This window comes from Neodiprion lecontei, chromosome 1 (genome assembly GCF_021901455.1).
Source record: "Neodiprion lecontei isolate iyNeoLeco1 chromosome 1, iyNeoLeco1.1, whole genome shotgun sequence".
Classification (NCBI taxonomy): Eukaryota; Metazoa; Arthropoda; class Insecta; order Hymenoptera; family Diprionidae; genus Neodiprion; species Neodiprion lecontei.
Genome location: NC_060260.1, coordinates 32,026,323 through 32,046,750, shown reverse-complemented (window position 1 = coordinate 32,046,750; position 20,428 = coordinate 32,026,323). Strand labels below are relative to the sequence as shown.

Here is a 20,428-nt window from a genome sequence, read left to right as displayed (position 1 = left end):
AGTTTCCTTACTGATTCTGTTTTTATTTACTAGGACAACAATGGTAGGTAAGTTTATAGAGTTCAGTGGGTAAGTTATGACTAGAATAATAAAAATATATTCCTTCATCAAATGCAGTCAAACGTCTCTGAATCGTGACGTTTCCCGATCGCACATGTGGTGTCGATCTAGCCACGTGTAGGCCGCGGCCACCAATCGGGAAGGCGAGACAATTTTCAGATTTTACATACCTACACGACGTAATGAATGAATTTACATGAATATGTAAAAAAAATCATATTATTTTCTCAAATTTTGACGAAAGTAGATACGATAGATGAAGAATTTTCGAACAAAAGTAGTTACAGATGAAGTTCCGCGAATGCACATCTAACCTCTAAATGTCCGCATAAAAAGTACTTTCATGAGAATGCAAATGGTATTAATAATATTTGCGTACGAGATTTGTGCTGAATAAAAGAAGAAACATGGATGAAGTTGAATGTAAATTGGCAACTAATAATGCCATATTAATTTCACATGTGAGTATATAAAACTACCGTTGCATTTTGCACCGGTTGTATTTTACGGGCATTCCATATTTTTTATCAAACTCATTTAGCATCATTATGAGATAAACAATTTACAGGAAAAATATATTTACATTCGTAAGTCCCACAGTAACAACAGCATTTCAAATTATGCCAGCTTGTTGATAAAGTTCCCACATCAGTCTACGTTGGAAATTATTTAAAAGAATTTCTTCACTTTTTAGGCAATTTCGAAGATTGTTGGACTAATAAAAGACCGCAGCGATGAACTGAACGGTGGGGATGTGTCTGGGGTGAATAATTTTAAAATAATTCATCACACCCACTTTGTTCGAACATAGTACAATGTGTCATAATTGGACGATTCATCGAATATAAGGGGATTCCTTTTCTTTAAAAAAGCTGTGTTATTTATTAATACCTTCCAGTATTTCAAATGTAGACCTTAGCAAAAATGTTCAGGGGAAATAGATTGAAGGGGTGAGTGAAAAAAAAATAATATGAATTCACAGGTACCAGAATTGGCAACGTTGATTTCCAAATGCGAGAGCAGTAATGCCCTGATTAGCGTCACGGCATGCCATGCACTCACGACTCTTGTGGAGAATGGCGTACTTAGTATCGGTACCACATTGTCCAGATTCATAGCTTTGTTAGGATCAACCAAGTGAGTAACAACCATAGCTGAGAACACAATATGAAATGAGTCGTTTCCATTAGCAGGAAACATATATTACAGAAAAATTTATCACTTCTCATAAAATATTATTGTAGGAATTACACGGCTGTTACGGCGGCAATAAGTAACCTTCTGTTACTTGCATTAAAAATTTACGATGACAAAAATCCTTATATGTGCCCCTTCACACTTAAAACGCCACAACATCCATTAATTACTGTTTTGAACCTGAATAAAGATATCTGGAGGGACATTTTGAATCAAATGCAGTTTATGGTAAACCATTATGAAAAAGAGTGAGTTTCCGCAACGTAGTTACTTTTAAAAGCCACTCCGTAATAGAAGTGCATCACCCAAATTTTTTCTTGTTTCAGGATTGCACAAAACAGCATAGAACTCTTACGTCCAGTATTTCTCTTCATTTTATGTAACCCAACATCAACACTCTCTGAAAGCTGTAAACAGCAAACTTGGCATCTCTTGATAAAGACGAATCATGCAGTTTATCTGCAAATCGAAGCATTACTCTGGCTGCAAACCAGCAATGCAAATTCTTGTATCAATACGAACTATAGACTTCTTGAACTGACTGAACTTGCTTTACTTAATAAGGATAAAAAATTGTACGTTGCTCTGACTTTGCTGATATCATCTCTTGCTCTTGAATTAGTCAAACATGGCTGTGATCCGAGAGCCAATTTGGAAATACTTTCAGAGATTTTCAAAGATAATGACAATGAAGCCAGCAGTGTTACTATAGCTTTATTGGCTGAATTGATTTTAATATGTCCTGCCGTTTACTTGAATAACGTTATTCGGTTGTGTGAGTACATCTAAGCCTTAAACAAAATGCTGAAGTTCAACTTTCTTTATATTAATGTTTCTAATAAACGTATATATTTTTGTAGGTACAACTATAATAGATACGTCTTGCAGTATTACAAGTATGCATATGCTGTTAGCATCTTTGTTACAATGGATGGCGTATCCTTCATTATTATCATGCGATGGTCTGGAAACTGCTAAAGATGTGATAAATTCAATTAAAACTCGGAAAACATGGTCTTCACATACCAAAAGACTTTATGCAAACAAAACATTTAGTACACTGAAATATTTCGATTCCAATGTACCGTTCTATGTGGAAACATGCTGTTGCGTAGAAACTCTATGCAATGAGAACATGATCTTATGGCTGGAGAATATTTCGAAAGCTCCTCAAGACTTCAAATACAAATTAAAACTGTTTCTTAGCGGTATATTCTTACAAACAGAAAGTAGCAAAGTAGCAATAAAAGTATGCCAGATTCTCTTGGGTATTGTGAAAGAAAATAATTCTTTTGCATCTCACTTGCTTTCCTTGGTTTTATATAAGCTAACTAATTCACAAAATTACAATGAGACTAAAGCGTTGCTTTTTTCTTTACCAGAACTAGCAATAGCCAAAGAGAATGTACCATTGATAATTCACAATTTGGAAACTTTACTGGGATATGGGAAACCATTGAAACAATTGGCAATAGAGCTTTACTTAAAAACGTGGAAAAATGAGCCACGATCTCATCGATATCTCCAAGCTGCCCTAGTGGATGCAAGCAAAAATGATCATTCTTGGGAGACAAGTATAACTTGTGCAAGGGCTATGAAATACATTTGCGAAACTCGACCAGAGCATGGAGCTGAATTAGTTCCGTTGCTGTCACAAATATTAAACAGGTGTAACGATCTCAAGGGTAGTGCCCCGAGCGCTTTGGCTTTGAAAGGTATATCGGCACTGTGTGAATCTGGAGTTATTGACATATGTTCAACATGGAAGATTTTATCTCCGAAACTGAATAAGGATAAGAGAAGCATCGTCTTACAAAGCCTTTGCGAGTTACTTGGGGATATACCATCATATCCGCGTCGGCCAAGTGAAAATTTTGACAAACTTGTTATTGAAGTAATAACTAAGTTATGGAGTTACGTTGCCGCTTCTGAAACCACAGAAGTAGTTACATCTGCTTTGCGTGCCTTATCTGCATACAATTTAGAGCTAATACCATTGAAATCATTGCCAGAAAATTTCCGGAAAAATTTAAAACTGCCAGATATCTACTGTCAAACGCCAGCGGATGCGGCTAGGAAGCCTGAATTAGTTTTACCGTATATCCCTGGCACGTGCTGGATACAAATGTTGGAAAATATTAATTCGTCAGCCTTGCGAGCAGCTGGGGATTTGTTAATATCTTTTATCAAATCCGAAGTTAACAGTTTTCGAGGGAATATATATTCTCCGCCTCAGGGAGAACCGAATAACTTTCGTTACCTACCAGATAAAAGTGTTATAAAAGCTATCGGCGATTACATAAGACTTTCTAGCGTATCTCCTAAAGGTCACAGAGAGCCAATAATTGTCGAATGTTTGAGAATACTGTCACAAAAATACCCAAAACCCCTACCTCCTATAAACTGGGTGTTTTTACAAGGACTCTTGCAATTAAATGATGAGGCTAAAAAATATGTCATAGCTTTGGCTTGCCACCAAATGACAATATCACCATCCGCTAAACGATTTATTGAAAACTACCTTACCACATTCGAAGCAGTCACACAATTCCAAGAATATGTGTTAATATATGCAAACTTGCAGGATCTGTGTAAAGGAGTACCACCCAATATTTTAAGACCAGTTCTAGAAAAAACGTTGAATTACACTTTGGAAAAAGCTCTTATGGGTAATGACGAATCGGTAGATATGTACAAAGAAATCATGGTATGCTACAAACATACTTTAAAAGATGAAACAATTCATGATGCAAATAGAACCTTACTTTCCATTATATTGGAAGGGCTTTTGGATAGAATAGAGGGTGATAGCAAACTGTTCGAATTTTATGTCGATACAGTTGTTGAATTGTCGTCAAAGCATATCGAAAGAATGACATCACCGAGTGTCTGGTGGGAAGTTACAGGTCAGCGTCTGAAAAAAGCGATTTCAATTAGAGCAGAATTGACGTTGAAAAAGGATGTAGAATTACCACTCGCCTGGATGAATGAAGTGATTGACACTGCCATTACCATGCCTGGGTAATATTTCCGTTTCATGTAAACTCTGGTACAATATAGACGTTATTGAAGCGATTAAATTAGAAAGAGGTTCATTCTGTTATTAAATGCTTGATAATAACATAACATTTTTTCACGTATAGGGAACAGGTATTTGTTCTGAGAACCATGTTATACGTTCAATCAAAAATGCGATCTGAATCCTCTACTTCAAAATGGGTGTTAGAACTGATGGGACGTATTCAAGCCATATTAGCTGACTTATTGCTGGAAGATAATGATCAAAGAGCTATATTTCTCTCCGATGTATTGTTCATTTCTTGCATTTGCCTCTCTGGCAATGATTGCCTGTTGACAAACAGTGAATCGATTGTTCTGTCTAGAGGCCTTCGGGTCGGTATGTTCTCCCAAGCCATTGCAGACTTGGTTCAAAATGAACACTGGCGTCGTTTTGTTACTCAGGTGATTGTCAATTTCATATCTGACTATATTCTTCATTTTGTTACTTTGCGAAAGATGAATGGTATTTTCATTACAGATTATGGAATGGCTGCACCATATGCGATCGAGTATATTACCCGAATTATACACAATTGCATATCACAATGCCTTGGTCTCTCTCAAACACGAACGATACTTCAACGATGCCTGGACTAAATATTTATCGCATAAACCACGAATGCACTTACCGTTATGACTTTACGGATGTAGAAGTAAGATAAGTGTTCAAGACCCAACATAATATTAAATAGGTTTTAATTTGGTACATTATTACATCCATACGACTAATTGTTCAGCCTTAATTTATGACATCAATGACATGTGATTTGTTCGAATGTAGAATGAGAAAATACGGTCAAACAAAGATGCTACGAGTATATTTAGTCACTTGGAAGTGCAATAGCAAAAGATTTAAGTTTACCTGTCGAAATATACAGATCGACATCAATTCTAATGTGATATGAATTTACACACTTCACGAGTCATGTCGACAGAAGAATTTGACAACTATTCGTTTACAATCATTTACCATACCACGTGTACACCTATTGATTATTATAATTCCAAATCATTCTGACTACAGAATTTACAAAATTTTACTTCGACGATGGCAATGACAAATCCGTAAAGTCGAGACTATCATTTATACTTACAATAATCATGCTTTTCTTACATTATTATTTACATTATTTTCAGTTTGAACACCAGTGCGTCGATTAAAATGAATAAATGAATTCAATACTCAACTGAAGAAACCGATAAATTTGATCACCATTTGCATCCATATGTTATTTACAATGATCTCAATGATCCCGATAAAATAAAGAGATATTTTTCTTACCGATAACAAATAAAATACACCTTGTTTTCAAGAGCAGTGGGTACTAATTCCGCATGAAGAAGTACTGGATAGTTGTGTATAAAAAAATAAATATAAATTGAAATACAAAACTGCAGCTCAAGAAGTACATCAAAATCTGTATACTTCAAGTACAGCTGCTGTTCAAGCAGTCCATGGTATAAACTCGTCACATATGTTGTATGTGACGATAACCATAATGCTACACGGATGTTTCACTATTGTCTAATGCCATTACTGTCAAAGTGTGTGGCCTGGACCCACACAAAATCTGATCTTCGGACGGACGCATTCTTGGTTCTAAAATATTTCTTTTTGTTTCAACATTCTTCTTTATTGGTGTGCGACTGGGGCTGGATTTCCTACTGTTTGGATAAGACTTCAACAAGCGAGCTCTGTTGAGAAAGAAGTGAAAAAATTAGCAAATTTTTTATCTAATGCCAACTGATATACTTTTCACCAGACATGAGATGTTCGTGTTTTAACTTTTGATTATCTGGCATTGGAATATATCAAGGAAATAATCAGTTAATGACTTGTTCTAATTCATGTTAATAATATTCTGAGTGAGAGAAAAATTCAGAAGGGATTTGGTCTGATGAAAAATCACAAAGTATTAATTATATCCATTATAAAATAACTAACGCATCCATAAGTTTCATAACAAGCCTGGAATAAACTTGATACTCTTCGTCGCTAAATTCAGTTGGGTCATGCCGTGCATGTTCGTACAGATCGCAAAATTGATGAATGAGTCTCTGCCCACTGCCATTTAACGGTGCAGCTAAAGTTCTCAAAAGATATGCTCTCAAATTTTCAGTTGGATGACGTTTCATGCAGTTGTCGTACTTAGTGATTTCTGCCTCTGAAAGAAATTGGTACAAAAATAAAATATAATGCCACATATTTCTCTACGATAACTGCCTGCGTAAATCTACTCATACAATACCTAAATTCTTTACATCATCGACAGCTTTTAGTCTATAGTAATGTGGTGGAACCTGACCACCTGGTGCGACTATGTATCTAGGATCACTTATCAGCTGCGGTTCGTGACATATTCTAGGTATAACTTCAATTCTCCTTTCCACTTCTCGTTTCAGGGACTATAATGTGAAAAAGCATAGTTCGTTTTAAATAAAATAAATTAAAGTGTACCGTTTCGTTGTTACTGAAACTAAGCTGTTTGTTCTTAGTAGAAATCGTCAGTTATAAATCATATTTCGTGATTACATACCTTGTTTCATAACCTACAAAAATAACGTACACGGAAAACTCACTTTTTTCGCATCATGTCCAATTGGTACATGCGGCCCTCTCCTCGACCTCAAAGCAAATCGCATGATTTGCCTTTTTGCAAAAATAAAGAGTAATACGAAGGTTAATACGCCAAATCCAATAAATATTACGACAGTCACACCTGACGGCTCTTCTGACATGTTGACGTCGCGTTCTAGATTCGCGGTTCCACGTCGGTATCTCGGTACCACGGTATGCGGTGGTTAAACGTAAATACGGGCACAATCAATTAATTTCTAACCGATTTGTAACAGCATTTAAGGAGTAGTGAGTCGCGACATCAAGTATTTCATCATCAGCAGTTAATTGCGTATCATAAACACCTATATGTTTATCATCAAAAAGTGGAGATTGATTTGCTATGGCGAAAAATGAAGAAAATAGGAGTGTCAAGTACATCATTCAGTGCAGTTTGTTTTTATTTCTTGTCGCGGTTTGATTCTGATTATTTTTAAGGTGATGATTTCGAACATGTGTTCATTATGTCTAAATAAACCTAGCATATTTTCAGATCAGAGAAATGCTTTTAAATTTTAAATAGATGTGATACACATCAGAAGTCAAACAACTGAATTACTTTCCAACATTTTGGCCATCAGTTTTTTGAACAACGTGTTATGGTCAGCAACTATTTCTTCATAGAAATGTTGTTGTTGTACTGTAGTCGGTGGGTTCGTCTTCAAAATACTCAGTATCAATTTTCCGTAATTTTTATCTCTGGAAAAGTCGTAGGATTTTTTCCACAATAAACCCAGCACTTTTTCTTTAATATTGTCATCTATGTTCGCTACCACCAAATCTTGTAGGACCAAAATGTGCCATTGCTTAAGATCCTTTACTTTAGTCGAGAAGTCACTAAATAAAACAAGAATTACAGTCAAGTTAATAAAAACATACTTTGGCATAAGACTGTAAGTATGAATTTTTTATGTAAAGTACGCACGAAATGTAAGCACGTTTTTGTTGATTGTCCAAACTACTTGTAATACTGAGTATCGTTGTTATTTCTTTTAGGTCAGAATTCAGCGAAGGTATAAAAACCAGATTTTCCACATCTTCTGGAAATTTTCCCACACATTCTGTAATCGCTGCATTCAGTAATCTCGATGGCTCTTCGATAGAAATTATCTAAAAAATAATTTATGAAATTGTAATATCAGCAAAGTTTTCGCCAATGTTTTTTTTTATCAATTAAATAAGTAAGGCCACTCACTGCTGTTAATAAGATATTCTTGCACAAAATGCTGATTAATCGTTCGCTGAGTTTCATGTCCATACCACATACCGAGTGGCATAAATTATAAATTCCTTTGTAACTTAATTTTTTACTTAGATCATTAACAATACTTGATAATTCAGAATCTGTGATATTGTGTATATGATCAACCTCAAGTTTCCCATTAGCACATTCTAGTGATTCGTATAAATAATCTGCAAAATTTTCAATTGAGCAAATTGATCCGAACGTCGAGCCTGATCTTTCGACTTGCGTAAAACCATATTGCGTGGCTTGTATTGATTCTGAAATGCCATCCTGGCTTGATATTGCCCGGTTTACTGTTGCCTGTACATTATCTTTGTCATCTTCCTCCACAGTTATTTGTTCAGGTTCCTGGAATCAATTATCAACTAGAACTACGATTCTGCAGATACAGTAGAACTTCAGTAATCTCATTAGTCAATCATAATTTTCGGTATTCCATAACTCCATGTATTATGAAAATTATAAAGTTTCTAATTCCCGCTTTACGATCTGCTGCATCAGTCATTGGATAGTCGAAGTATTTACAAAGATGGACGAACCAATAAAGGTTTCTGTCAAATTAAGTGTGTGCCATACGTGGAATACCAATCATGCGGGATTTACGTTCACGCACGTAAGCATAAGCGGAGAAAAACATGTTCACACATAAACAACTTACATGGTGTTAGGTGTTGATTAAAACACGGGAATTCCTATTACTCACCACCCAACTTATGATGCGCCATGCGTTTTTCATTTCGGAAGTTTGATGCATCGACTGATCTCTGATAGGATTTAACCTATCCATAGAAGAAGCGGATAAAGAATACTTTACAAAGCAATTCTTCTCGTCCATTTCACTCGTCATGAGATTAGAATTTTGCAAAAATAATTGACCGAGTATTATTGCATAATTAATCACTTTTACGATACGTCGTCTGCTGTGAAAGCCCCCTTCTCTCAGATCGTAATTTTAGATATTTCTTTTTCAAATTAATGATCGAGCGACTGAATCCTTGTAACTTTATTCCATGTGAATTGGTCTGGTAATTGCACTACAGTCTAGGACAAACTATTTGTCGGATTACGTCCAGGTTTATTTATACATGTGCTTTATTACTCCTCTGATAATTGAAGAAATTGTCACCCGACAAGCGCGGGCACCATTTGCTCGCCGTCAGTGAGCGCAACAAGTGTCATATCTTGTTCTGATCCGAAGTGAACCGCAGTTGTGGACGAGGCAGCAGTTACAGGAAAAATTTGCTTAAAATAATTCACGTGCCGATTATATCTTCCATATTTCAACAAACACTGGCTCGACACAAAACATATGCGTAAGTTGTTCAATTTATAATGTGAATACATGATCTCGATCAGTTGGATTTATCGGCACTATTTAACCGTTTATTGTACGTTTCAAAGCGCGTGACAAAAGGTGTATTTCTGATGATAAATAAATGTGTGGATATCGAAACATTGCATTGTTCGAAACCGCACAATGGCATACTTGATTTTCCAGGAAAATATACAGTCGTTATCTCGTTGAAGAATTTAATATGTGTATGCTTGTAAACATGTGGGGAAATTAAAATTTCAAAGATTATATATTTAAGAAGGTCGATTTAACGTCGAGTTATCCAAATCCACGCATCTCAAACGAAATAAGGGGCATAATAGCCCCATTCTACATACATTTCTGAACAAAGTAACCCCAATACATTTCCAATTAACGCAAAAATAAAGAAATAACATGTTTTCTACCAAATCGCAATAGTAAATAGAAATATTCAGGTACAGTTGTAAACGATTAGCTTGAAAAATATTGTTGTTTTACTTTTGTGCAATTGTTCAACAAAGGATTGGCGTAAAAATTTTCAACATCATACTTGAATGCGCCTGCACTATCTTACTTGTTTTTCTCTGGCTTGTTTTCTGATGCATATTCGCCCATTTATGGCATAAGTGTGGATGAGAAAAAGCACACATTAAGGACAATCTTATTTACCATTACATTTTGTATAGAAAATACCATGTTTATCGGTGTTCGCTATTCTCATGTGCACAGGAGCTCCAGAAATCAAGACTATTATTTTCCTTTATCATTGTGCATATAAATTGTATTGTCTATTGAGGTGGAAAAACTATTATTACAATTTGGAAAAAGAAATACTCTTATTGTTGATAAAAAATTAGGAAAGCTTTCTCAAGCAGTTGAAAAATTTCGTTCTGTACCAAGTATTATTTTCACATTAATTTTCTCTTTTGAAAATTATGAAACCAACCAACAGATACAAATTGTGCAAAAACCGTATCTCAAGTTTGACACTTTCTTCAAGCACCCAGAAATAGTTTTCAATTTCACGCCTCTTCCACAATGTGTGGGTAATCTATTTTTAAAGAGCGGCGTTATCGCTATGTTCAGTTTATATCGATCGAATTCCAAATTGCTACCAAATAGTAATTCGTATTGTCATATGCTACTGGTGTGAATAGTTCTACTGCAAGAATCGCGGTATTACACCTGAAATACAATTTGTTGTTACGAGATAAAAATGTTGCAGGAGTGACATCTACGAGTAGAGTCGTCACAAGGTCAAGAGGTACTTAAAAATTTTGGGTGGCGATATCTTGCATGAATTAAAAAAAAAGATCAAGCAAAAATGTCCGGAATCACAGCTCTGGCGCGCCGGCTACAATGTCTGACTACAGATGCAAGACCGGATCCACCGAGAATTATTGCAGAAGAAAATTTAAATGTGCCACCTACAGAGATTAAACAAAAATCAGTACCAGCAACTCCTGAACCCGATGATACAAGAAACAGTACGCCAGAAGTTAAAAGACAAAGATCTGAATCGAATACATCGATACCTCAACCTGAGCTTCTAAATCCAGAAAACTCTGGTTCTGCTGGAAGTTTCAAATCGGAAACAAGATCTAGGAGTCCTCGAGGCTATGCCAAATCGAAACGCAAAACATGTAAGTTGAATGTTGGTTATACAATGAAAATTTTCCGTGGACACATTAAAATAATTAAGATAAATATTAATCACATTGTTTTTAATTTTTTTCTTACAGCACCCAATGCAAATATTGTGAATTATAATATAATTAATGGAACTGGAATCAACATTGGTCCCAAGGTGACTTATGTTTCGAAGGTGACTCATCAGTATGGGGAAAATAGGAAAACAAATTCTGAAGGGTTTCCTCAAAAACCAAAGTTTAAACCAATGCCACATGATGTCATGGAAATTAGTAAGAGTAAAAAAGAAATTAGCAGAGATGATATGCTTGTAATAAAATCACATATTGGATACGGGTGGCGTGACGTAGCAAGAAAATTAGGCTATTCAGAGGGGCAAGTTGAACAATTTGAAGAAAATTATAAAGACAACGGCATTGCCGAGGTAATTCAGATGACTTATTCAACAAGAGTACCTACAAAATCTGTAGTTACAGCATTTTCAGACTGTTCTTTGTTGCAGGTCGTCTATAAACTACTTCTCGACTGGAAACAAGCTAAGGCAGAAGACGCTCAGTTGGGTCAGTTGATTTCTATAATTTGGTCATGTCGAGAGTACGATTGTGCTGAACAATTAGCAGATTCCTACAACAAACCTGCTTAACCGACTGAATCTTTTATGATAAAAATAATTCCTCATTTCTGTTATACATAGCCTATTAATTGGGCTGTATGTCGAATGAATGATTTTTATACAAGCCCGATAAATGCTATTGGTATGCGTTTTTTATCAAACATATGGCAAATTATTTTATAACATATGTTCAACTTTTATACTAATTACATATAAACATAACTAATGTTTCTGGTGCAATATGCGTCAATGTTAAAGTCCCAGTTGGGTGTAAATATTGTAATTTTGAGCAATAATTTGTTTGACGAATTTTTCGTGAAGAATGATATCCGTGTATAACGAATAGTGTAGAACAATTGTGCGATACTCAAATTTTGGAATTGAAGGAAAACTGATTCCTAATTATTGCAGTTACATTGTGCGCCATTCAAGCATTCCAGCCATGTATACTATAGAGTGTTACGTTTACAGGTATATGTTTACATATATTCTTTATTGTTGTCTTGAAATTTGAAAAATGTACATATAAGGCATACATGTATGCAATAAAAAAAAAATAGTTGGTTTGGATCTCACTATCGTATCTTTTATCAACCGCTCCAACTCTCCCCTTCTACCTAAATCTTAAATTTTCTAAGTTTGTTCAATTTTTCATAACTCTACATCTCAAGGCAAAAGATTGAATAAGGACAGTTGGATATGCGTGCGTCCATATATACAGTTAATTACATATTTTATGAGTTACAGCATGATAAAATAACAAAAAACAAAAAATAAAATGTCTGAGTTGTTCACAATTCCTAAACTATTCCTCACTAAATTTAATTCAACACAATTTACTACTACAGAAGTAGATTGCAAATGCAATATGGTACGGATGCCACGGGAGAAAAGACTTGCAAGTACACCTATTATTTTAGCCACAATGTGACATAACAATAAAATGAGTGTACAAACAGTTTTGTCAACAAGTGATCGAATGTTTGTAACGAGCTAGAGCTGGGTAAATAAGCAGATATAAATTCATCCCGGAAGTTGAAATAACTGTAAAAACTGCATGTAATATATAGCTAAAAATCCGATGTGTAAGATTCAACTCATGCCTTCAGTAGTATAGTACAGTAGAGTGTTTCAAAAAAACCGACAATTTTTTTTTTTGGTAGAACATTGAAAAATCTTCCCGAGTGTCCCTCAAAAATGAACTCGGTAAAATATGAGCTCTTAATATTGATATTTAGAGGTGGCGATTCTCAATTTTCTATTTCCCATTCAAATAACATGGGAAAAAATTTTTTAAAAATTTAGAATTAAGTGATATGAGTCAGTTTTGTAGCATTTATAAATTAATAACATCATTATTTCAAACGGTTCGATGTTTGAGGCCTGATAACTCCGAAACGACTTACCTTACGCAAATCTTTATTCAGATCTTTTTTGTAGAGGGTAAAATTTCCTACAAGAATATGTTTTGTTTATATATTCACACTGATTCGTTTTCGAGCAATAAAATTCCAAATTTTTAAAAATATTTTTCCCATGTTATTTAAATGGGAAATAGAAAATTGAGAATCGCCACCTCTAAATATCAATATTAAGTGCGCATATTTTACCGAGGTCATTTTTGAGGGACACTCAGAAGATTTTTCAATGTTCTTCGAAAAAAGAAAAATAGTAGGTTTTTTTGAAACACTCTAATAGTACAGTATGTTATTTGTGAACAAACACAACGTGAAAAGTCAACTCCAATCTTGGGACGATAAAATAATCAATATAATTGATAAAAATATATATGTTGTAATCACATTACATTAAAATATTAATTCTTTCTTTACCTATGCGATTTTTTCATCACTAGACGCTACCAACTGAAATTTTTGTAGGTGACAATGGCGACATAGGTTCGACGTTTCTTCTCTTTTGCATATTTTTGTTTTCCATGATTAATTTGTCTCTGTTTTCAAATATACTGCGTCTGCATTTTTCAAATTCTGCCATCATCTCACTTACACTTTTGTTTGCATCCAGAACCATCACTGGGGCAGGTACGGAAAATAGAGACCGATTATAAAGCCAGTCGTCGTGTACATCATGAACTTGTCGTAAATACTCTAATGACACGCAATCTTCTTCTTTACGAGCCCGAGTTCGCATCCGCTCATAAACTACTTCTGGAGATGTTCGTAAGTACACTGTTGTAAATTTGAAATATATATAAACAGATGTGTGAAAGAATTCAATATAGTGGTTGCAACATTTAGCTACAAAAAAAAAAAAGAAAAAAACAAAAAAAAACGTAAGTGTAAGCTCCTTTTTCTTCATAATGTTATGAGTGGGGAATATTGGAGTGCACTAGTTACCTATCAAGTCTGTTTGAATGTCAGCACGCTGGATACACCATTCGTGCCACTGTTCCAGAATATCTATTTCCACCTTTTCCAACATTTTGGTACGTTTCATATTCTCAATGAAGCAGCGAGCGCTATATACAGATCTTTCCATAACTTTAAAAGGTAGATTAGTTTTCTGAGTATGCAGTTGAAGCATTGTCAGTTGAACGTAAGATTGGAATAGGCAACCGTACCTAACAGGATCCTTATACATTTTTTCCTGCAACGGAATACGTAAGAAAAAAACTTTAGATTTCTACTTTACTGTTACTGTGATTATGATTGTTTGCATTCTTACCAACAAATTAGTTCCACCAACGTCGCGCCAAAGTTCCACTGGTTCTTGGAGAACCAGCATATTATCATTTGCTTTGAAATTATTCAAAAATGTGGTTTTTCCACTACCGATATTGCCTTCTATACACACCGTGAAAAGCCGCTTGCAGTTTTTATTGGGTGAAGCACTCATTCTTGCAAAAAGTTTCCCTGCAAGTATGCTATTTCAACAAGGAATACAACGAAGTCAACTCAACGGATGTACTTTAACTTTTGTATAGTCGGCTTCTGATAGCACACAACAAAAGGTAACCTACTCCTAGGGATATATAAGTTATTTATTGCTCATAACGGTTTATGTTGCCTCTACTTGTTATGTGTCACAATAAAGGTGAAATGAAAATGAAAATGAAAACGAAAATATGACAAATTTGATTTGAATCGAATGAAAGATTACCGGAATCAAATTAAAAGTAGAACAATACACAATATTATTGAGATATTGAAGACGATATCAATTATTTATTCACATTGCACATATTCAATGATTTCACCATGCGTGAAAATCACATGGATATTTTCATCACTCTGTGATTGTAGGAATGAATCTATTGTCAGGCTAGAATAATATTTTAATTACGGTACTTACGGAATTATTTATATTAAACTAATTTTTCTTCGGGCTAATTCTACTAACAGGACAGACAGAGGACAAAATCAGGGGCACTGACACCGAATTACCTGACTAAAAGGGCGGTAGAAGCGTAAACATTCCCGCGTAAATATTCTGCAATAGATGGTGGGGGAACCTTACATCTCTTTCTACCGTCGAAATTTTGACAGGTCGCATGCTGATTTCGCAAATAATTAATTTAAAATAGATATTTTGTTTGCATCACATTTTATAACCTTTTATTTAAACTTACCTACATTACGCATTATTATTAAACGTAAAGTTTTTTAGTCTTTCAGATTTAACAATTAGTTGAAGCAATCATCTTCCATGTCGAACAACCAGCAGCTACTACATCCGTTTGACTCAACATTCAACAGTAATTGCAGTACCCTATCAAACCGCGTTCAGGCGATTCTACGTGCGTTTGTGAACTATTGATTCCAGCTGATGTTAAGGGTGAGTTCACATAGGCGGGGTTGAGCGGCAACCAATCAAAATGCATGAAATCTAGTGAACATTATATTTATTACATTGTATTTGCTACCGCTTGATCGCGCTCCGCACCAATGTGAAACAGCCGATAGCCATATGGTACTCCTACCCTTACCGACCGAGGTTACTGATCCTTGACTGGCTCGTTCTACTCTTCATTTTTTCCAGAACGAAAAAAGTCACTCGCACGAATAGTATTACTTCGTGGTCACTCGCCAGCAAAGATTATGGCCTCAGAAATGCGGGAAATGCGAAAACCGTAAAATGAATCAGAAAACCTTACATTTTTAGATGATTTTCAGTATATCGATAACTTTCTTAAATTTTACTATGAAAGAATGATGCACCGTTCTCGCTCATTTGTTCACTTGATAAAGCGAAAATAAGCGTGAATTTGCTTGGTCGGTAAAGGTAGGAGTACTACATTGCTTAAACAAACAATACGGAGTGTATGTTTGTATGTACATACCCAGAAGCAAATTACGAATGATCTCAAGTTCTGTCTGGAGCACTCTACATTCAAGCACATTTCACCCGCTCATCGAAAATTATTTGGTCTGAAATTTTCATACCGTAATAGGTATGGTACAGAACTACTACTGTGTTCACGATTATGGTGAATAAACTTTGGCAGGCTATGTAATGATGTTAAATTCTGCGAGTTATGACGAAAAATTCCTATATGAAAATAGCTATGATTAAAAAATTCCTGTACGTCGAAATTCGTTGTAAATGTACACTTTAGTTTACAGTACGTACTGAAACATTATTCCAGGTTTGAAAAACTTCCGTAATTTTTTGTGCGGAATCTCTCTATCTAATAAAAAAGTTTCAAACAAATGAACGTAGAAAGAGATTATAATAACAACAGTAAAAAAAAGACTATAATAACAATAGTATAAAAAAGATTATAATAACAATAGTATACGCATGAAATTGGCGGTGGGGTGAGATCCCGAAAACAAAACAAAAAGCATCTAGCAAACCCTTTGACAGCTGTCATCGGCTGTTTATGACAGTCTTTGACAAATATCTTTATAGGTATCTGTTTCTGACGCGCAAACAATGAACCTGTAAACGAAAATTATCAAGATGATTCCCGACGGGAATTGTCTTTTTCGCGCGTTGGCTTATCGTGTATACGGCACTCAAGATCGACACGCAGAGGTGAGACTGAGTATCGTTTCAAATATAGTGGATAATTGGTCTAGATTTGCGGGTTTTATTACAGGTAATGAGTCAAACGGTGCTGTGATTAGGTCACCTGGTGATTACAAATCACATATGAATAAAAATGGAATATACGGAAGAGAAGCAGAATTAGCTGCAGGTGCGGACATTTTTAAGATATGTTTAATCGTGTATCGCGAAGAACAAATTTATCCACACCGGATCGGATCACAAAATGAAACACAATTCTCGCTACTCTTCACCGGCGACGGAGACAGTGGACACTTTGATGTCTTGCAGAACCAAAATAAAATTCAGATAGTGAGTAATAAGTATGAAAAGTACCAATCAAATAATAGTAAATCTAAATATATCACCAAACAGTCAAAACGACAGCCAGGGTTTACGATGACAATGGAGAAAGGAGGAGTTTCAAGCCGCAGACAAGGCGATGAAGATGGTGGATGGTCGGAAGTATCACAAAAGAAAGAGGAAAATAAAATTGTAAGTGCGAAGAAGCAAATAAGCCATAGAATAATATCCATCAAATATTCGTATAACCAGGTAAGAGGACGACCAGGATCGATGTTGACCACAAGAGAAAGAGGTGTTTTACGGAATGAACAGCAACGCAAATATAGAGAAAAAAATAATATAAAGAAGGTGATTTTGGAGAATAACCGGCAGAGCGGTAGTAAAAATAATTCAACGAAGAGTGTCGAAGAATTAGAAGAATCGATTGTGATTATTGATTTGGAAAATAAATCAAGAGGACGACCAACCAATGTGATGAACATAGAAGAGCGAAAAATTAGACGACGAGAACAGCAGCGAAAATATAGGGAAGCGAACAAAAAATATCATACTGGCTTTTCAACCAACGAACAGAAAGGAGGAGTTTCAACCAGCAGACAAGGCGACGGAGACGGTGGATGGTCGAACGTATCACAAAAGAAAAAGGAAAATAAAATTGTAAGTGCGAAGAACCAAATAAGCCAGAGAATAATAATAAACAAATATTCCTATAACCAGGCAAGAGGACGACCGAGATCTATGTTAACCACAAGAGAAAGAGGTGTTTTGCGGAGTGAACAACAACACTAATATAGAGAAAAAAATAATATAAAGAAGGTGATTTTGGAGAATAACGGGCAGAGCGGCAGCAAAAATAATTCAGCAAGTCAAGGAGATAGATCGATATCAATAGAGAAGGAACACCAATTTTCAACCAACGAATGGAAGCTTAGATTGATGAAAAAAAGAAAAGTAAGCACAGAAGGAATTAAAGTGGACAGCAAGTGCAGACCTGTCATCAAATCAACATGAAGGAATTCGCCTGTCTACTAGACAATGCGTAAGGAAATAGTGAGGCGCGAAGCGCGCAGGAGCGAAGCCCATAGTTGTACAAAAAAATGTTTTTAAGGCTTTTTAGATATATACACTTTCGTCGGTATGTTACCTAATCAAGCTCGTATTGTAAAATGCATACATCACACGTACATCGAATAGCAAATATTCTCACTCACAATTATTTTTCTAATGGTAGAAAAATTCCTCTGCAGGTTAGTTATACTAGCATCTATTCAATATCAGATCATGAAAAAGTAATTACAACATGGTTTTTGCTTGAATTTAATCGAGCTACAGTTACGAAATATCAGCATCCGCTAGCAGTGGTTTCGGAACAATAGGAACAGAGAACTCCTGATCGCTGCTGCAGTCTTATCGCTGTTTACGTCAAACAGATCTTATATTTTTTCTACGTCATCGGAATTTTGAACTTATATGTGAATATATAAATTTAGTTGAAATATGTTTTTTTCGCACGTTATACAAACCCTTGAATATCAATTTAGCCATACTGAAATTATGCGCATCCAAACCGGGATAAGTAAGAAATGAAAATATGCCAACGCATATCCAGGGGGATTATTTTTTAAGTCTATATTCTGTCACAAAAATCGTTGACCTTGCTAGAACTGTTGAATACATACTAATCCGATGATCTTATAAAAATTTACTCGCTACTCAAGTTTGCGGATCCCTATAAGGCGCTCTTTCGAGTGAGATATGCAAGCATTCAATACTTATATCAACTTCATAATGACCGTCAATCTTACTATATGCATAAAAACAATTGATTTCGTGAGATCTTTGAGACTTTCGCCGTCGGTTTCTATTCTTCAAGAAGTATTGTAAACTGCAATAAAAAGTCTCCCAAAAATCGTTCACGGACTTGGCTCCATCCCGAAACGAAGAATCACAGAATAGTGTTTTTCGATACTAGTGCGCGAAGGTGGCAATGCCCGCATAAGCGTGAAGGCGCAGCACGAGCCCGGAGACGAGTTGAAGGGCGAGTGTGGCGCATTTACGCGAGATAGGCATTGCCAACTTTCGCGCGTGTATCGAACTCTATTTTTTGCTACACCTGTAATGGAAAGTCCGACATACACGATTATATTTACACGAAATCACGGCCCGATGTCTGTTCAGTGACGATGTCGAGCACGGCAAAGAGTGACAAACTATTCCATCGGTGACGCTAGTGCAGCTGTTTGCGAAATGCGCAACTGTGGATAAAAGCGCGACCGTCTTTTTGGCAGCGCCAAGGACGCAGTGAATCTTCGAAGACGAATATCACAAATTTAAATTATGAATATGTGAACAAAATATATGAATTCGTAAAAATCTTATAGAAGATTGACACAGAAGAACCCTGGTAGAAATTGTATTTCAATTGCGAGTATTGCATTTCAACGGAGATTTAAGAATTTTGTCAACGCATGTTTCTAACCAGATACTAGATAGCAAAACATCGGAACAAAAGATGCAAAGCTTACCAAACACGTAACGTCTGCAGGCTACAGGTTGTCCCGTTGTACTTTAGGTTGTTTCTGAAGATTCAAAGCTGATCTTCACAGCTAATTTTCGATCTTCACTTCACTACCTATGCACCGTGTACACTGTATCACTGATCATGAATGCACCACAAAACTATTTTAGGCACCACAGAATCACGCAGAAAATTCACCAAGCCGCAATGCAATGCGTAAAAAATTCTGCATCATTGAAGAGATACGTTAAAATTAAATTTCTGGCGAGGAACAAAGAAACACGTCAGTAACATAAGTATACAAAACTCTGAATTCGAGAGAACTTTTATATTATAATTGTCACATAGTAGGTTAGTTTACACTCACTGTAGGAGACCTGTTGTCAAGTTTTCAATATTATTATTTGCACGATTTGTAATATCACGAATTTTTAAAAAACCTCATCGATAGTTATACTTTCTGACATTAATTCTATCCGTTCGCGAGTTACAATTACTAAGTGAAAAGCAACTTTCGATTTATTATCACAAGACAATCGGTTATCACGTTCTTGAAAGTTTGCTTCACTGTACCAGCGTGAACAAAGTGAGGTTCGGAAATAATAAAGTATATTAGCAATTAGAAAATCAACGAGCGCGTATCCCGAACGAACATGTCCAGATTCGTCGGCGTTCCAGAAACTACTGCGAACTGCTAACAGCATGCAAGATGGCCGACGGTCTGAACTCGGCGGCGTTTCGAACGCCACCATTTGAATACGCATCAGCATGAAATATGCGTCGCAGATGCCAACATTGGATAACGAATTTTTAGGGAATAAACCAAGAATAAACAG

The 20,428-nt window shown here is 35.7% G+C and overlaps 5 protein-coding genes across 12 annotated transcripts; 2 read left to right on the top strand and 3 right to left on the bottom strand.

Annotated features, from left to right (window-relative positions):
* Positions 1 to 28: 28 nt before the first annotated feature.
* On the top strand, positions 29 to 5,593 carry LOC107219426 (focadhesin). Of its 3 annotated transcripts, none has more exons than XM_015657649.2 (9): positions 29 to 521; positions 755 to 823; positions 1,043 to 1,197; positions 1,305 to 1,505; positions 1,584 to 2,032; positions 2,118 to 4,278; positions 4,401 to 4,719; positions 4,796 to 4,970; positions 5,455 to 5,593. In XM_015657649.2, exons 1-8 carry the CDS (start codon positions 468 to 470, stop codon positions 4,952 to 4,954), a joined length of 3,567 nt encoding a protein of 1,188 aa, XP_015513135.2. In that variant the 5' UTR covers positions 29 to 467; the 3' UTR covers positions 4,955 to 4,970; positions 5,455 to 5,593. The 3 variants fall into 3 exon arrangements, with proteins under 3 accessions (XP_015513135.2, XP_046591926.1, XP_046591929.1); XM_046735970.1 differs by lacking the exon at positions 5,455 to 5,593 and having other exon boundaries at positions 30 to 521; positions 2,118 to 2,465; positions 2,646 to 4,278; positions 4,796 to 4,954; XM_046735973.1 differs by lacking the exons at positions 29 to 521; positions 755 to 823; positions 5,455 to 5,593 and having other exon boundaries at positions 1,089 to 1,197; positions 1,448 to 1,505; positions 4,796 to 4,954.
* LOC107219427 (protein C1orf43 homolog) lies at positions 4,997 to 7,066 on the bottom strand. The gene is made up of 4 exons (XM_015657650.2): positions 6,898 to 7,066; positions 6,567 to 6,723; positions 6,263 to 6,482; positions 4,997 to 6,012 (listed from the first exon to the last, which is right to left on the bottom strand). Exons 1-4 carry the CDS (start codon positions 7,054 to 7,056, stop codon positions 5,820 to 5,822), a joined length of 729 nt encoding a protein of 242 aa, XP_015513136.1. The 5' UTR covers positions 7,057 to 7,066; the 3' UTR covers positions 4,997 to 5,819.
* A 410-nt stretch (positions 7,067 to 7,476) lies between these two features.
* Positions 7,477 to 9,304, bottom strand: LOC107219433. Its single transcript, XM_015657657.2, has 4 exons — positions 8,884 to 9,304; positions 8,130 to 8,528; positions 7,860 to 8,044; positions 7,477 to 7,771 (listed from the first exon to the last, which is right to left on the bottom strand). The coding sequence occupies exons 1-4, from the start codon at positions 9,025 to 9,027 to the stop codon at positions 7,477 to 7,479; spliced, it is 1,023 nt and encodes a 340-aa protein (XP_015513143.2). The 5' UTR covers positions 9,028 to 9,304.
* Positions 9,305 to 9,378: 74 nt separating this feature from the next.
* On the top strand, positions 9,379 to 12,504 carry LOC107219434 (protein immune deficiency). Its single transcript, XM_015657658.2, has 4 exons — positions 9,379 to 9,493; positions 10,721 to 11,138; positions 11,238 to 11,569; positions 11,648 to 12,504. The coding sequence occupies exons 2-4, from the start codon at positions 10,820 to 10,822 to the stop codon at positions 11,786 to 11,788; spliced, it is 792 nt and encodes a 263-aa protein (XP_015513144.1). The 5' UTR covers positions 9,379 to 9,493; positions 10,721 to 10,819; the 3' UTR covers positions 11,789 to 12,504.
* A 1,025-nt stretch (positions 12,505 to 13,529) lies between these two features.
* On the bottom strand, positions 13,530 to 15,501 carry LOC107219391 (deoxynucleoside kinase). 6 transcript variants are annotated; one of them, XM_046736062.1, is made up of 5 exons: positions 15,352 to 15,501; positions 15,163 to 15,272; positions 14,444 to 14,642; positions 14,116 to 14,365; positions 13,530 to 13,947 (listed from the first exon to the last, which is right to left on the bottom strand). In XM_046736062.1, exons 1-5 carry the CDS (start codon positions 15,358 to 15,360, stop codon positions 13,610 to 13,612), a joined length of 906 nt encoding a protein of 301 aa, XP_046592018.1. In that variant the 5' UTR covers positions 15,361 to 15,501; the 3' UTR covers positions 13,530 to 13,609. The 6 variants fall into 6 exon arrangements, with proteins under 6 accessions (XP_046592018.1, XP_046592024.1, XP_046592033.1 ...); XM_046736068.1 differs by having other exon boundaries at positions 14,444 to 14,631; positions 15,071 to 15,272; positions 15,348 to 15,495; XM_046736077.1 differs by having other exon boundaries at positions 14,444 to 14,631; positions 15,348 to 15,495.
* Between the last annotated feature and the right edge of the window lie 4,927 nt (positions 15,502 to 20,428).

What these genes read in the sequence shown, in the direction of transcription:
- LOC107219433 (XM_015657657.2), bottom strand. Translation starts at nt 9,027, where the DNA reads ATGACGAGTGAAATGGACGAGAAGAATTGCTTTGTAAAGTATTCTTTA. An exon ending in AGAATATCTTATTAACAGCA is followed by an intron (nt 8,045 to 8,129) that starts GTGAGTGGCCTT and finishes ATTATTTTTTAG; the next exon opens with ATAATTTCTATCGAAGAGCC. An exon ending in CAAAAACGTGCTTACATTTC is followed by an intron (nt 7,772 to 7,859) that starts GTGCGTACTTTA and finishes TGTTTTATTTAG; the next exon opens with TGACTTCTCGACTAAAGTAA.
- LOC107219427 (XM_015657650.2), bottom strand. Translation starts at nt 7,056, where the DNA reads ATGTCAGAAGAGCCGTCAGGTGTGACTGTCGTAATATTTATTGGATTT. An exon ending in CGATGATGTAAAGAATTTAG is followed by an intron (nt 6,483 to 6,566) that starts GTATTGTATGAG and finishes AATTTCTTTCAG; the next exon opens with AGGCAGAAATCACTAAGTAC. An exon ending in GTTATGAAACTTATGGATGC is followed by an intron (nt 6,013 to 6,262) that starts GTTAGTTATTTT and finishes CTTTCTCAACAG; the next exon opens with AGCTCGCTTGTTGAAGTCTT.
- LOC107219434 (XM_015657658.2), top strand. Translation starts at nt 10,820, where the DNA reads ATGTCCGGAATCACAGCTCTGGCGCGCCGGCTACAATGTCTGACTACA. An exon ending in CAAATCGAAACGCAAAACAT is followed by an intron (nt 11,139 to 11,237) that starts GTAAGTTGAATG and finishes TTTTTCTTACAG; the next exon opens with CACCCAATGCAAATATTGTG. An exon ending in AAGACAACGGCATTGCCGAG is followed by an intron (nt 11,570 to 11,647) that starts GTAATTCAGATG and finishes TCTTTGTTGCAG; the next exon opens with GTCGTCTATAAACTACTTCT.
- LOC107219426 (XM_015657649.2), top strand. Translation starts at nt 468, where the DNA reads ATGGATGAAGTTGAATGTAAATTGGCAACTAATAATGCCATATTAATT. An exon ending in GCTTTGTTAGGATCAACCAA is followed by an intron (nt 1,198 to 1,304) that starts GTGAGTAACAAC and finishes ATATTATTGTAG; the next exon opens with GAATTACACGGCTGTTACGG. An exon ending in GAATAACGTTATTCGGTTGT is followed by an intron (nt 2,033 to 2,117) that starts GTGAGTACATCT and finishes ATATTTTTGTAG; the next exon opens with GTACAACTATAATAGATACG.
- LOC107219391 (XM_046736062.1), bottom strand. An exon ending in TTGGTGGAACTAATTTGTTG is followed by an intron (nt 14,366 to 14,443) that starts GTAAGAATGCAA and finishes ATTCCGTTGCAG; the next exon opens with GAAAAAATGTATAAGGATCC. An exon ending in CATTCAAACAGACTTGATAG is followed by an intron (nt 13,948 to 14,115) that starts GTAACTAGTGCA and finishes AATTTACAACAG; the next exon opens with TGTACTTACGAACATCTCCA.